General features: G+C 42.0%; 1 protein-coding gene across 1 annotated transcript in view; it reads left to right on the top strand.

Moving 5' to 3' along the window:
* Positions 1-11,591, top strand: part of ANAPC4 (anaphase promoting complex subunit 4) — a 43,639-nt gene extending 32,048 nt beyond the window's left edge. The window contains exons 22-29 of the mRNA XM_063135286.1: positions 1,319-1,416; positions 4,356-4,417; positions 5,319-5,357; positions 5,443-5,544; positions 7,424-7,501; positions 8,447-8,617; positions 9,395-9,518; positions 10,940-11,591. Coding sequence (XP_062991356.1) covers positions 1,319-1,416; positions 4,356-4,417; positions 5,319-5,357; positions 5,443-5,544; positions 7,424-7,501; positions 8,447-8,617; positions 9,395-9,518; positions 10,940-11,155 — 890 coding nt within the window. The 3' untranslated portion in view covers positions 11,156-11,591. The remainder of the gene's footprint in view (positions 1-1,318; positions 1,417-4,355; positions 4,418-5,318; positions 5,358-5,442; positions 5,545-7,423; positions 7,502-8,446; positions 8,618-9,394; positions 9,519-10,939) is intronic.
* Positions 11,592-15,514: the final 3,923 nt, after the last annotated feature.

Genomic DNA, 15,514 nt, shown 5'->3' with positions numbered 1-15,514 from the left:
TTCTAAAGCTTTTAAAACTTGATTTTGTTCTGACTTTTATACTGTTAGTTTTATTAGGTTTATGGAACTCAAGTTAATATGATTCTGAAAGAAAAGAGTTGGCAACAGTGCCCACATTGATGGGGCCCCTGCATGCGTGAGCCCCCCCACTCAAGTGTAAGGCCCAAGCAATTGCTCCCTGTGTCCCCCTTAAAAAGACCCTGTATAGAATTGTTTAGACACATGAACTGAGCCTTGTTCAGATCTAACTTGGGGAAACCTCTTTGTCTGGTTTTCAGTTTTTTAAAGACTTTTTAAGCAATGTCAGATGTACATTCGATTGGAATTAATAACACTGGACTATATTGCAGGAATTGTTGTAAAAGCCTCCGCCCCGTTTCCAACGTGTGGTATTAGCATTTTACTAAATTGCAGGGCTTTTATAAGCTACCTTTGTTACAGTAACACACACCCAACCTACAACATGGGGATAGTAAAGATGATTTGTGCATGTTTGTATCACATATATATCAGCTTTAAAAAAAAAAGCAAAAATGAAAATCACATTTTTCGCATGAAATAAGGCACAATGTGGAGCATCAACTCCTGCCTTTTGCAACTCTGTTTTGTTTTGGGGATTGGCCTGACATGCTGCTGCTCCGTCATAGTGATGAAAGCTATCTTGGATTTCTCTACCTCCACCTTCCCCGACCTGGTGCCCTCCAGATGTATTGGCCCCCAGCTCACATCAGTCACAGCCTGGCTGACGCTGATAAGAATTGTAGTGCATTAGATCTGGAGAACGGGAAGCCGGGGGAGGCTGCTGTATTGCTTCTCCTGTGCACCTGCCACATTTTTCTTCAACTCACATTGAGTTGAAGAAGATTTGGCATCAGAAACAATTAGGAAGGCCGGTCTCTAGACAAACAGAAAGAATCAATCAGGATTTGATTCATAGGCTCTATGTGTGTCTTTAATAAATAATTATAATAAATTTATTTCTTACCTGCCTCTCCATTTTGATTGAGGCGGGGAACAACAGTGAGTATAAAATACGTAAAATACTGATTAAAAACATAGTATACGTTGCTAAAGCATCCTAAAAAAGCATCCTAAAAGCATCCTAAAATTCCACTGCTAAAAGACTGTTAAGTTGACGAATCTCCTCCAGGAGGGAAGCAGAGCTCATTCTGCAATCCCCAAAAAAGCCCCCTCCTGTATCCGTTTGCAAGTGTATCTGTCTTCACCCGTAATGTCCCTATTCATCTGAAAAGTGCAATTTAAAAAATACAGACTTCTTCAAGTGAACATAATTAACTTGGCTTTTTTTTTAATTTAGAAAGCCCTTTGCTGTTTCCTTACTATCCCCAGAAGTCACTGCATTTTGTAAAAAGGCGAATGGAGGCAATCATTGATCAGTGTCTACAAAAGCCAGCTGTAAGTATTCAATTTTCGGTTTCACTTTTTTGGCTGTAAAGCGAGTTTGTAGGATATCTGAACTAAGCTGCCTTGTATGGAATCAAGCCGTCGGTGAAACTCCTAAGTCACAGAAAGAGGTGTCCTCTAACTCTGCTTCCTTCTAAAACCGATATGAACTTAAGAAGTACTACGCGGGGTCAGACCAAAGGTCCATCTAGTCCATCACTTTGTTCACACAGTGGCCAACCAGCTGTTGGCCAGGGACCATCAAATCAGGACACGGTGCAACAGCACCCTCCCAGCAACTGGTGCATATAGGTTTACTGCCTCTGATACTGGAGGTAGCAATGGGCGACCTTTTTTGTTTGTTTGTCCTTGGCCATGTGCCGTAGCTGAGCATGGTTGAAGCAATGGTGGATGGGGCCAGAGCCAAAAAGTGGGCAGGGCGTTTCCTTCCTTCCTTCTCCCTCTCTCCCGCTTTTTTCTCCTGCTGCCCCCTTTTCTCTTGTTCTTCCTGGCACGCCCATTTCTCTCTCTTCCCCTAGCGGGCTGCCAGGGAAGGGACAGATAGTTCTTGTAAGAAGTCTGAACTGATTGCTTATCAATGACCACATGAAATTAGGCTGAGCACCACATGTTGCCTGCTTTAAATGGAAACGTTAGGCTTTGGGCCTGAGATTCCCAGATTCGGAGCCTTTGCTTTGTTGCTGACCTAAAAAAGGAGGAGCTGTAACATTCAGAGATTGACATCCCTTTGTCATGGCACAAACAATAAAGCAATGGTATGTTCCTATGCTTGAGTGAAAGGCTAATTAAGCCGTGTTTAGGCAAATTTAGAGATGTCTCCACAGCCAGGGTCCAGGTTTTTTTAGTTATTTTCTGTACTAATAAAACTCAAAGAGATAATGATAGGTAAAGAGTTTCACAGAACCCAAATGAGTTGGTGCTTCATGAAAGCTCCCCCATTTTACTTCATGTCAAGGCCATTGTGATGTTACCCCACAGTTGAGTATCTTGTATGTGTCTACTAGATTAGTATGTCTGGTAAGTATGGAATGTTAGAAATGAGCGGGTGTGGCTTATGATGTAATATAATAAAGGAGAAAGGAGTATATAAGGAGATTGTTTGTGAGGTGTGTGAGTTTGAGTGTGTGTGAGGAAAGTAAGAAGAGTTTGGGTTCTAGGGTCTTAGGATTGGTGTGAAGAGAGTGAGGTGGTTGGTGTGTGGAGAGTTTAGATCAGGCAGGATTAAAAGTATTATATTTTATTTAAAGCTTTTAAACAGCAATAAACTTATTATTTTGTTAGCTACCAAATACCATGTGTCAGCTTAACATTATTTACCAGCCTTACAGTTATTAAATACCCACACCAGAGTATTCCCACAGTATATTTTGAGAGATCCTATATTAAACCTGCTTCCCTCATAGCTAGGGGAAAGGTTTTATTTAACGCTCCCTCAGTTTTTCAGGTGCTTCTGCTTGGCCTGAGAAGGGTTTATACAACGGGCCTAGTGTAAGGGTCTGTGACATCGCAGCCATCCCCACAAATGTGTATGGGACATAGGCAGAATTGTTGCTAGCATTCAGGTCAACGGGCACAGTGCAGCTGCGTCTGTGCGGCAGGGTCCCTGCGTGCACATTTGAACAGGGATAGGGCAGAATTGTGTTTGGTTCACATTTTGATAAGAACTTTCCCTGGTTCACACTTCCAGTTCTCATGTTGTTTCGGGAACACAGGTATTGTTTGATATTCACACTTCTCAGAATTTCCCGATGCCTTTATCCAAAAAACAAAGAGCTACAAAAATGTGTATGTTAGGGAAAAGTGCACATAAAAGTGCATATATTAACGGAGTAATGTACAAGATAACACTTTATTAGGGGAAAGTGCTTGCAAAAATGTATATTTAGCAGACTTGCATACAAAAATGTGTGCACTAGGAGGAATGCATGTGAATACATACACCTATTTTTGTGTAGACTTCTTTTTTTTGAAGTTGCAAACTGATGTGGAAATAGAATAAACAAGACTGAAAGAACGAGAAACGGAGAGAAACCAGTTCAAACAGTTACTTGTCTATTTATATACTTAAACTTTATTATGCTGCCTTTCATAAAAATCCCAAGGTGGTGTACAAAGAATAACACATAAATACGTAAAAAGTTTAAAACATACACTAAAAATAATAAAATGAACCATCAAAAGACTAAAATACGGTCACGATCCAGGGCAAATTATAATCAAATGGCAGCTCCTGGAATTAAACACCAGCGAAGGCCTGTGTACATAAATGCAAAGGTGTCGAAAGATCACCCATGTCAGTGCCTGCCTCCGTCCACGGGGAAGGACATTCGACAGGGAGGGGTTTCCTGATTGACACCAAACCTACCTCGCCAAACCGTGGCACAACTGGGAGGGGCCTCCCCAGCTGACTGAAGAGGTCTAGCCATATGGCAAGGGAAAAGATGCTCCTTCAGGTTTGTCCATCTTTCCACTGGAATGGCTGGATCTGGGCTAAAGGGTTTCAGGTTTTGCAGGTAGAGGAAAATGTCGATCTTCCATTGAAGAGTCTATGGCGTTGCATAGGCTACAGTCCACCTTATTTGCAAGCCTTGCCTCTAACTCCTTAAAGAGAAAGATTTTCAAAATTGCAGAAAAGTCTGCACCACAGCACAGAATCAAAAGCTTCCTTTCTTCCTCTTGTACCATGGTGGTACTTGGATCGCAAGCCTTTGCTCAAGGGTTTGATCCCCCGCCCCATTTCTCTGTGTAGCTTTTAGTTTGTTTTGAATGCTAGAGTGCTGATCCTGTAAGCGTTAAAGCCTACACCACTCCCATTTATTACACTGGCCCTTCCATGCACATTAAAGTGCCAGGTTTACTGTCTGTGTATTGGTGGGTGTGCTGCTGTGAATTATTCACTCCACGACTTTGATGTTTTTCACCTTCTCTAGGATGTGATTGGAAAATCGGTGCACCAAGCATTTTGTATGCCTTTGTACAAAGCATCGAAAAGGTAGGACATTTAAAATAAGTGTGATCTGTAACAAAACATTGCAGCGTGGAGTGCCCCAGCCAATCCTTCATACCTTCTTCCAGGGTACTCCATTCCCACTCCCACCCCATTTTCCATTTCACTTCCCCCTCTCAACAAGTCACTCAGCCTCATTGGGCTGTTATTGAGTTCTGTTTTTCCTAAAGTTTTATTTATATATTTCTGCAAACTTTGGAGATACTCCAAACCTGCTGCTTGGTGTTCCCGGGTTGTTTGTTGTGATGTCTGAAACCAGCGCTCTGGGTTGTTGAGGGAAAAACAACCAAGAGTTTTAACCCAACAATACACCGTGGCTTCAAACTGTGGGTTGCTTGTTCCTCAACAACCCAGAATTCTGGGTTCAGATGTTGCGGCAAATATCCCAGGAACTTGGTGTTCCTGGGTTGTTGATGAAAGATGATGCAATGTGGAAGTGGCGAGCAGGCAGGAGGCAGCAGGCTCATTTGCTCCTGCACAGCCCTGACTAACTATGGGTTTAACCCATTAGCCTGGTTCACAAGTTCATGCAGTGCATGCCAGCAGCCATTTTGAATGGGGGGGGGGGCGTTGCCGTGGTTTTTTTTGTGTCAGCTGAAGTCAGGCAGCAGGGGCTGTCTGAGGGTTAGCACGCCATGGGTTGTTCGAGGGTTGCTTAATCCTTGAATAACCCCTGCCACCTAGGTTCAGATGTCATGACATGCTGCGGCCGGAGCTTGGCTAGGCAACCTGGTGCTCACATCATGGCTTGATGGGCATGATGCAGTGATTGTCCAAACCAGGTCAGTGTTAGTTGTTATCTGCACAACGGATCAGTGAATTTGCTATTAGAATATGTTGCTTACATATTGTTTCAGTTTTCTTTCTGATTTCTTTTCTACTTTAGTGAGGACTCAACATCTCAGCTGTTTAAGTTGCCATTTTTGTAAGTATGTGACTGTTTTGTTAAATTCTATTCACAGAGTATTGATTTTTTTTTGTACTGATAAATATTCAAATTATCCTTTCAGGTGGAATGACAAATCATCCAATTTGCATTATGTTTTGTTCACTATGTTAGAAAACTCTGTTTCTAAAATATATATACTGAGGAGGCATACAGACATTTCAAGGTAAGATGGCATTAAATGGTACATTTTCTGTCCCGAAATACTCTGCAAATCCACCTTTACTGGCTGATCGGCTGTGATGTCACAGAATGTTCACAAACAGTTTAACTACTAATGGGAGAAGTTTGGTTGACATAAAAGTATAGTTGGAGAGTATTGGAAGAGTATTGCAAGGCCCCAAAGAGTGAAAAAGCCATATGTTGCTGACAAGAAGGGAATGTAAAATGAGGCAGCTGCAAGGGAAGGTGTGCCAAGAAAGTTAGGAATGGTAAGTTTCACATTAACTTGAATTAGTTAGCTCAATCCATGGCTGCATGTATCTAGCACTTCTTTATTTCATTGCTAAAAATGTATAGGAGAAATTGGCCCTGTTCAGAAGACACCTTAAACTACGGTGGTTATGGCTTAAAAACCTTAACCACCGTGGTTTGAGGCGTCTTCTGAACAGGGCACTTGTCTTTGTTACAACATTTCCTCGTTTGGAGACCTCCCTGATTCCGTTTTCCATCTCAAGGTCACCCTGAGCGTTTTGGTCTGGGGGATGATAACACGTTCCTAGCACTACATTAGTTTTAGGGCCCTGTATTGACACCCACAGCACTTCTGCTGAAGAGTCTGCCCTGTTTAGGTGCTCTAGTCTATTTGACACAATGCCCTCTTTGATGTACAGAGCAACATCACCCCCAGTACGCCCTTCCCTGTCCTTCCTGTAGAGTTTATATCCACAGATGACCATATCCAACTGGTTCTCTCTGTTCCACCAGGTTTCTGTAATGCCCACTATGTTGAGGTTCTCTTTTGAACCCAAGCATTCCAGTTCTCCCATTTTGGCTCAAAGGCTTCTAGCATTTGTGTAGAAACATCTATACACGGTGTCTCTCCCCAGATGTCTCTGCCATATCCCTTTTTCAGTGATGCACTTTAGCCCCTTTGATCATGTTCTATCCTGTACTCATGGCCTATTTGCTCCCCTTCTACACTGGGACAATCAAAACCATTTTCATATTTGTCTCCTTCAGATGATTTAACCCAAACCGGATGCTTCCCAACTCCTGTCGGCTTTCCCCAAGGATTTAGTTTAAAAGCTGCTCTGCCACCTTTTTTATGTTTAGTGCCAGCAATCTGGTTTAAGTGCAGCCCATCCCTCTTGTACAGGCCCAGCTTGTCCCAAAATGTTCCCCAGTGCCTAACAAATCTGAACCCCTCCTCTCTGTACCATTGTCTCATGCACGCATTGAGACTTCTCAGCTGCGCCTGTCTAGCTGGCCCTGTGTGTGGAACTGGTAGCATTTCAGAGAAGGCCACCTTGGTGGTCCTGGATTTCAACCTCCTGCCTAGCAACCTAAATTTGACTTCCAGGACCTCCCAAGAGGAGCTTGCTCTTCCAACCTGTATAAATTATGAAATTATGCAAATGCTGTATATTTACTTTTGCCTTATTTCTTATGCCGGAGAAGGGCAAAGAGCACTGCAGGGCATTGAAGCCTTCGCTTCCCCCTCTGACCACTGAAGGTTTTGCACAGCCCCTCACTCTCTTGTGTTTTTCTAAGGATTCACCAACCCTATTTTCAAAGCCATGGGTCAGCTTTCCCCAATTTGGTACCCTCCCAAGTGTTTTGTATTTCAACACCCATCATGTCCGAACTCCACAACCCTTTGCAGGAGTTTGACACAGGCCTGGTAGTGCTGCGTATGGTTTGCCTTTCAGAGATGAATTATTCAACCAATTTCAGTGGGACTGACTATGGATAAGAAATTAGGGGTGGAAACAATGCTAAGCTATGCAATCCCTTATAATGCTTACTATGTATCACCAGATGCCCTATAATGGCTGTGTAAAGCACCGAAGATCAGTTTACATGGTAACTTCTTTTCCACTTAGGTCTGCTAATAATGGACTACTTGCTGTTGATTTTGGAAATTTTGTGAACAATAGTATCAGTGAAACGTCAGGAACAAGGTAAGTATATCTGAAGCATGACTAGCTTCCAAACCAACTTCATCAAATCATAGCTTGTTTGGTTATGTATATATACCTAGTCCTTTGATTCTGGAAATGAAAGCAAGTCTGGAGGGTTGATTTTGGGGAATGGCAAATGCTTATTCTGAGCTTCATTTGACATTGTTTTCAAATGATATCAATTTCTTAATGGACTACAACTTTAAATAATCCCAGCAAGTGTCAACATTGCAAGTATCACTTAAGCTTTGTGGCTGAACAGGCCTTTGAATCCACGGCTCTCCTTGGTCTTACTTTGACACTATGAACTATACACACCCAAGAGCCTTGAAACTGGCCGACAGACATAAAAGGTGCAGAAACAAAAGTTAACGGCAGCAAAGAATTAATCCAATTATCCACATATTTGGATAATTTGAAACTTCTAGTTGCCACCTGAAAGATTCAATAAAAGTAACCTTTCAGAAATTCTGCAGGAGAAAATTCCAAACAAAGCCCTGCCATAGAAAATATCCAGGTGTTTGCATACATTAACAGAAGTTATGGAAGGATCATCTGGGACCTTCATGAGGGAGGGTGCGTACTTAATGAGCTGCTCTGTGTAGTACTCTAGGGTCAGTCATTTAGGGCTGTAATTGGTTAATACCAGTGCCAGGAATAATCTCCAGGCAGAAGTTTCAGCATATGATTCAGTGCCACCCACATAAGGTGTGTGAATGCATTTTGATTCTTGAACACAATAACACAATGCACGGGTGTGTCTATGAAGTGGGGCCTGATTTGTTAAAATGGCGAAAAAGAGAAAACTCAACGCCTTACAGCAAAATCTGAAACATTCAGGGCATTTTGCAGTACATTTCAACAAAAGATGTTTCCATGTTATGTCCAATTTTAATGAAATTTTTTTGGCCACAATTAAACTGCTTTTTCTTTGTCTATCTGTAGTCTCTACAGTTGCCTTGATGCCCATTTCTACGATGATGAAACTATAACAGTCATTGTTGCAGAGAATGTAGAGCAAGAGGGGAAGGAGAGGATTTTGGCCCAGCTGCCTTTATCATCCATATATATTGAGGAGACCCAGGAACTGGAATTCAGCTGGAATTGTGGTCAAAGGTGCTCACTGAAATTTGAGATTGGACCTTGGACCTTTTCAGGTCTACTATGTGTGTGCTTTATAGACGGATTAGTAGAGATTTAGACTGTCAGAATGTTATGAACTAAAATTAATGTACATTCCCATTGGTAAAGTAATGGGGGAAAATGGCATATTTTTGGTCAAAAATGGTTGTTACTTTCTGAAACACCCTTGTATTTATCTTTTATTTACTTTTTAACCCAACTTTTCTCATTCTTGTGGCTGAGCATTAGTTACTATAATATTCTCAGGCATGTTCTCTTGTCAAACTTGAGATTTAGTGTTGCAGATGTACTGAGGAAAAAGTTACACCAGTTGCTGTGGAACATGGGTGGAAGGGTGCTGTTGCTTCCAAGTCTTGCTTGTGGGTCCCTGGTCAACAGCTAGTAGGCCACTGAGTGAACAGAGTCCTGGACTAGATGGACCCTTAGTCTGATCCATCATGGCTCTTCTTATGTTCTAACCTGCATATATGGGAGTGTGACACCTCCATGGTTGGTAGCTAGCAGTATTGAGATACCTGACAGCATAAGTAGAGCTGTGTGATAAGTAGTTGAGCTTTCATGCGTCTGTAAGGTACGTACTGGCCTAACTTACAGGATCATAGTAAGAAAGCTAGGCAAAGCAGTGCTTAAAACTAGGTTATATATAAAAGAATGTGATGCCTTAAATGTGCGTGCTATGGGGATGAGGTGAAGCTTAGTATTTTCTTTGGAGTTAAAAAAAATAACTATTTTATTCTGGATCTTAACTAGGTTGGATGTGCAATGTGGTGGCATTCCTACACGCACTGTCACCATTGAGGGTCAGTGGAGGGTGCTGGAGAACATGAAAGCCCAGTATGTTGCTGTAAATGGCATCCGAAAGGTTTCTTGTGTGGTAAGTGTTGCACTAACTGATTTTACACAGGAGTGATTTACAGGTTGTTCCTAGAATCATAGAATAGCAGAGTTGGAAGGGGCCTACAAGGCCATCGAGTCCAACCCCCTGCTCAATGCAGGAATCCACCCTAAAGCATCCGTGACATCCTGTTTGTGCTTGTCCAATAATACTTATCATGGAATTCGAACTGGGTTTGCTCCCAAGGAAGTCTGCATAGGATTCCCGCCTTCATTTTCTGATGACATGAATGACTAAATTAATTCATCCATCAGCTTCAAGGAGAATTAACTGGTAAATTAGTTCAGATATCCTACATAATGGGAATAGTATTCTGCTGCACTGGGATTGGAGATGTGGAAAAATAAACTTCTCATTCCCCATCCCACAAATTACATCTGTTGTTTTGGGACGTAAAATGGATTTCTGTTCATTCAAGTCCAATCTGCAAATTACTGGAACAGCATGATGTGGGGACCGCTCCCCCATGATCTGGTCCCGTGGTCTGCAGCACATTTTTTGTAAAGAGGAAAAACTTGTATCAACTCAATGACAGGGGTCTCCATAACCTTGAATTATCTCTACGTGGATAATCTATAAATCAGGCCTGAGCATATAAGATCAATTTTGCTTGCTTGCATTGGCTGCCTGTGTGTTTATGAGCCCAATTGAAGGTGCTGGTTTTAATCTATAAAGCCTGACGTGGCTTTTGGACCACAATACGTGACAAAATGCCTCTTCCAAACGGAACCTACCCAGACACTACGATCAATATCGGGTCTCCCTCCGAATGCCACCTCCAAGGGAGGCTTGAAAGGTGGCAACAAGGGAGAGGGCCTTCTCAGTGGTGGCCCCCCAACTGTTCTCCACTGAGGCCAGTGGGGAACAGTTGGTATTTTTTTGGTGCCAGATAAAGACCTCCCTCTTCTCCCAGGCGTTTAATGATATATGATGGGGCATCTATGTCTTCTGTTTTTGAACACTTCTATTAGGAAATATATTGTTCACTGAAATTGCTTTTAGCTATTCACATTGTTTTAATTTTTCTGTTTTTATTATGTTGTATTTTGTCGTATTTTTATGAATTGTTGTAAACTGCCAAAGTGCTCCGGCTATAGAAATAAATTAATTAAATAGATCATAGTTTGAGATAAATTATTAAAAGGGGTACTCTAATAGTAGTTGGAGTGCTTCTGAGTAATGTAGGGTAGAAAGCATTTTTCAGGATGCTTGGAACTTCTGAAATGTATGTGTAACAGAAATGCAGAGCTTCAATGATGGGGCAAACTTTTTTAAGGTTCTTCAGGTGCCACATTTTTAGCAGTGTCGTTTTTTTTGTTAATGGATGCTAAACACTCAATTTTGTTAATAACATCATATCTTGAACTACGTTCGTAACATATCTTGAACTACGTTCGTAGCTAAGCTCAAACCTGCGACACATCCGGGTGTTTGAAATGGACGTGGAAGACGATGGAGAAGCTGAGGAGGAAGAGGAGGAAGAAACGGCTCAGCCTGTCAGCACAGGTCAGGAGGAACTCAACCAGTCTGCAGCCAACCCTGAAGACAGTGTCTGCGTTGGTTCCGCTGAACTGGCAGATGAAATAGAAGAACTTGAGGCAAGCCCCCATGCCTGAGACCAACTCTCATTTCAGTGACTTGCATGTTGGAGAGGAGAAATGACAATTATGGTACTGGCTGCTTCTTAGCTGTGTGAGCATGGAGGAATTCTTGGCTGGTTCTTCTTTTTCCACTGGTTTCTAAACACTGTGTCTCGTGTTACAGCTGCATTGCCTGAATAAGAGCAGCACTGGCAGAAAACAAAGTCAGTTTCCTCCAGGTAATCCTGAAGAAACGAAGCAACTTTTAAAATCTCATGCAGTGTTGGCCATGCTTTCCTTTCCAATCCCCATTACCTCCTCCCCCCATTCCTGCCACTTTTCCAAGTGACCTGTGCAACATCACATGCACGGGGGGGTGGGGGGTGAGGGGTGGGGAGGCCTTGGACCCTTTTTCCCCCCAATGTGCATTTTGTAATGGAAGATAAATTAAAAACGAATATATTTTTCTGTAGGAACTGTGTCCTCGTTTGTGGTTTCAGTTTCACATCCTCTGTCATATTTACTAATTTATAGTCAAGTGATTTTAAAAACATTTTCCTTTAAATGTTTTTCTGTTGCTGAGTCCCGGAAAGTATCTTGCTGTTGTTCTAGAGACCTAGGAAACTAGAGAAGGGTTTTAAATTAATTTCCGAAAGCATGATGCAGCATAAAAGTTACGAAAAATTACATAGGTGAATTTCGTAACTTAGCCAACTTCTGTAAGATCCCTCACTAGTGATACAGAAGCATTTTGCTGTGATCTTTGGAGGGTTTTGTTTGAGTTTTATCCACATTAAAAGTAAAAAGGAAATGGGGATTCACTTGCATTACCTCTGCCTTGTCTAAAGAATTTATATACAAATTGTGTCCCTCATGTCTCCCCACTCAGAAATTTTGTCACTATTTCACCAAATGTCTGGGACAGCTCTGGGACCTTTCTGTGCAGCCTTACTCCAATTTTTTTTTTTTTTTTTTTGCACATTCAGGGGTCAAAAGATGGGCCTCCATGCCTCTGTCTTTTTCTCCTTGGTCTGTTCTGTGTTTCATGCACTTAGCATTGAACTCCTTGCTTTCTTTATCAGTGCTGTGAACTTCATCCATGATATCACCCCTCTATAGCTGCAAGGAGGCATTACTGTCCTTCATAGCTTCGTAAGAGTGGATGGAGTTTTGAAGCAACAGGCTTGCCCCCACTCCACCCCTTAGGCTTTTGAGGATCTCTCAACAAGGAAGGGCGAAGACTGCCAAGAGGCAGGGAGGCGAGAGGAAGAGGAGAGTGTGTGGCATTCCCCCTCTCACCGCCAAGCTGGCTCCAGGGAATTATTAGCCGCCTGTTGGGGATGACAGTGGAGGGTGGGGGTCGGGGAGAAGGTCAGTCTTCCAATCCCCACCCTCTGGCCGATGGTCTAAATGCTGGAAACAAAGACAGGCAGGGGTCTAAATGCTCCTAAGGAGCCTTGGCTGTGCTCCAAAGCAGCTGCAACCACTGCAGAGAAATGGGCAGCTGAGGAGAGGCAGAGGCAGAGGGAGACTTCTGTGCATATTTGCTAAATTTATTCTGTGCATATTTCCAGAAATTTAATTTTCCTGACTCCTCAGCGCAGTGAAATTGAAGGCTATGAGTTAATTCAGAGTAGCCGTAGCCTCGTGTCCACCCTTTCAAGACGAGAAGGGGGGGAACCTTTGTCCCCAAAGGATGCTACTGCCAGTGGCAGGAAATAAGAAAATGCGGGGGAGGGTTTCACCCCATGACCAAAAGTCAGAGCCAGGCACAGGCATGCCCCTAGGCACACCCATCACGCAGGATTTAATTTGGGTGAATGGGGGCACATTGCAGCTGAAGCGCAGGAGCCACATTTAAGGGAAAACATCCACTACGATGACTTTTGGAAAATACACATTTTTGAGGGGAAAGCTGTGGGGTGGCGACGATGTCATGTGTTGCGAATGACGCGGAAGTGCTCTCCCTCCACACTAAATCACACATGTAGATGACCCCCAAGTCTCTCAGCTCTGGGTGACCATTGGCACCTGCTTCGTGGCTGAAATAGGTTCTAGCCATTTATACTTCCTTTATTAGCTTTGTCAGGCACAAAGGCGTCCAGTGCAGGGACTTTACACAAGGTGAGGGAAAGGAAAAAGCCTTTGTCTTGTGGCTTCTTTCCTTATAGAGAGCGAGAAAGGCGCAGGCCTTTGGAATGCATATATATATTGTTTTTGAGGTTAGTAATCCTCAGTCTTGTTATCTGAGACTTTTTAGTCAACACTGTGTGGGTGGACATTGTTCTGTGTGACCTCTTATAATTTCATTATGTAAGGTCTGACCAACAACAAAAAAAACCGTTGGGTCATTTGTCTTTCACACTAGTCCGGTGGCTGTGGAAATTCCTCAGTGTTTGCTCATTAACATTGAGAATTTGCATCCAGATTAAAGCCAGGTATTGGTATTACTGTAAGTATGCTATTCAGCCCCTAGAAAATTTTCCTACAAAGTTTTGTACCTACTGTTGCCTTGGTGTCCATCTTAGCACAGGACTCATGAGTATTTTTTCAGTATAAACAGTTGGACCCAAACTAAATTTTGAGGCTTCTGCTAATGACACACTCTTAAGTGGGTTTGTGTTACATAATTTGGTTTCTAAGAGAAGATGATTGTATAATACTTGAGCCTGCCCATTTTTTACATTTTAAACTGTATGTTATCACAGAGTAAGAGCTCTTAGGATTGTGGTTCTAATTTTTACATTCTGTCTTAATATTTTTCACGTTTCTAATGGATTTATGTTTTTTATCGTGTTGCCCTTTGTACTACTTTAGCTCCCGACAAAGGAGTTTTTACTCCAAAATACACAGAGCATAAAATAAGAGCTAAGGTCATTATCTGCCACCGAAGACATTGTCTTGTGGTTTTGTGCATTTGAGGTGTTCCTCCATTCCTTATCAATCAACATAAACATCAATAAAGTTAAAATGATTATGACAAACATTCAGGTTATTGTAAAAGTTATATCTTCCTACTTTTTTGGCAGCAGATAAGACATTATCAAAAGTAATTTATCCCAGAAGTTTCTGTTCTATCAAGAGAACAGATAATGCCAATAGGCTTGACTCTAACATTGTTGACCATAACTTATTTTTTAATAAAGGATAATTTGGAGAACACTTTTTTCACAATTTGAAATGGGCAGAGTTAGATAAAGACAGAAAGCTGTTTACATTTGGAAAAGCTTCAACCCTGTTCCTTATTGTAAATTATTTCTTGAAAATACTATGTGCGGTAGCCACAGGTCCATCATCACACCGCTCTCTACTATCTAAGAAGTGAACGAAATGTTTTAGTTCAGAAGATAAAGAAACCTGAAGGTCTTGCTAAAGCCTTTGCATTCCTTTCCTTTTTATCATTCTTTTGGGAAGAGTGGTCCAGTTGATTTGGAATTCCCTCTCACAGGCAATCTGCCTAACCTGGCCTCTTGACTACTCTTAGCAAGGCAGAATGGAGAGAGAAAGAACCAATTACTGGTTTTGTTGATGAAGTGAAAGTAGCTGATTCCATGTCTAAAACACTAAGTCTAATTAGAGCGCAATCCTATGCACATTTAGACAGAAAAAAGTCATACAACCACTGGCACCTACTTCATAGCTGAAACAGGTTCTAGCATGGCTGGGGAATGCTGAGAGCTGTGGAAGTTTTTATGCCTAAATGTACATAGGATTGTGCCCTTTGTGATGCACCAGCCACAGATGGCCATTTCTGTTTCAAAGGTATGTTAATTTCATGACAAAAGAACATTTGTTATCCTCCCGCCCCCCATTAGTTTTATAAAGCTTAATTTAGTGGGATTCAATCCCCTCCTCAAAAGAGTTGGCAATAATACAACAACATCTATGTATTGATGTTCATTATCAATGTGAATGTGCCCCTGTGTGTGTGTGAGGCCTAGGGCAATTGCCCCCCTTGAAAATGGACATGCTTAGAGGTGTAGAGCATTTCTATACTACAGTTTTATGGCACGCTCAAGGTGAGTTACTCACGGAGGTTTGTGGGTCCTTTACATGATGTTGTCAACCTCCAGAGCATCTCCTGTACTTTCTGCCATTTAACTTGTTTTTTTAAAAAAAGATTGGAGATAACCTCCTAAGAAATGTTAGTGTAATATATTGCCTTGATGTAAAATGAAACATATAGAACTTGCTGAGAAAGGAATTCCCTGATTAAAAAGGAGCCAATCTTAATTCCACAAAGAATCGAGAAGCCCCAGTAAAGATGCGGGATTTTAGCCCCATTAGAGCTGCTCTTTGGCTGGGGTTGTTGTTGTTTATTCATTCAGTCGTTTCTGACTCTTTGTGACTTCATGGACCAGCCCACGCCAGAGCTTTCTGTCAGCTTTCGCCACC

This window comes from Elgaria multicarinata, chromosome 10 (genome assembly GCF_023053635.1).
Source record: "Elgaria multicarinata webbii isolate HBS135686 ecotype San Diego chromosome 10, rElgMul1.1.pri, whole genome shotgun sequence".
NCBI classification, from domain to species: Eukaryota; Metazoa; Chordata; class Lepidosauria; order Squamata; family Anguidae; genus Elgaria; species Elgaria multicarinata.
Note: the sequence above shows the minus strand (reverse complement) of the source record. Positions and strands in the feature narration are given on the sequence as shown.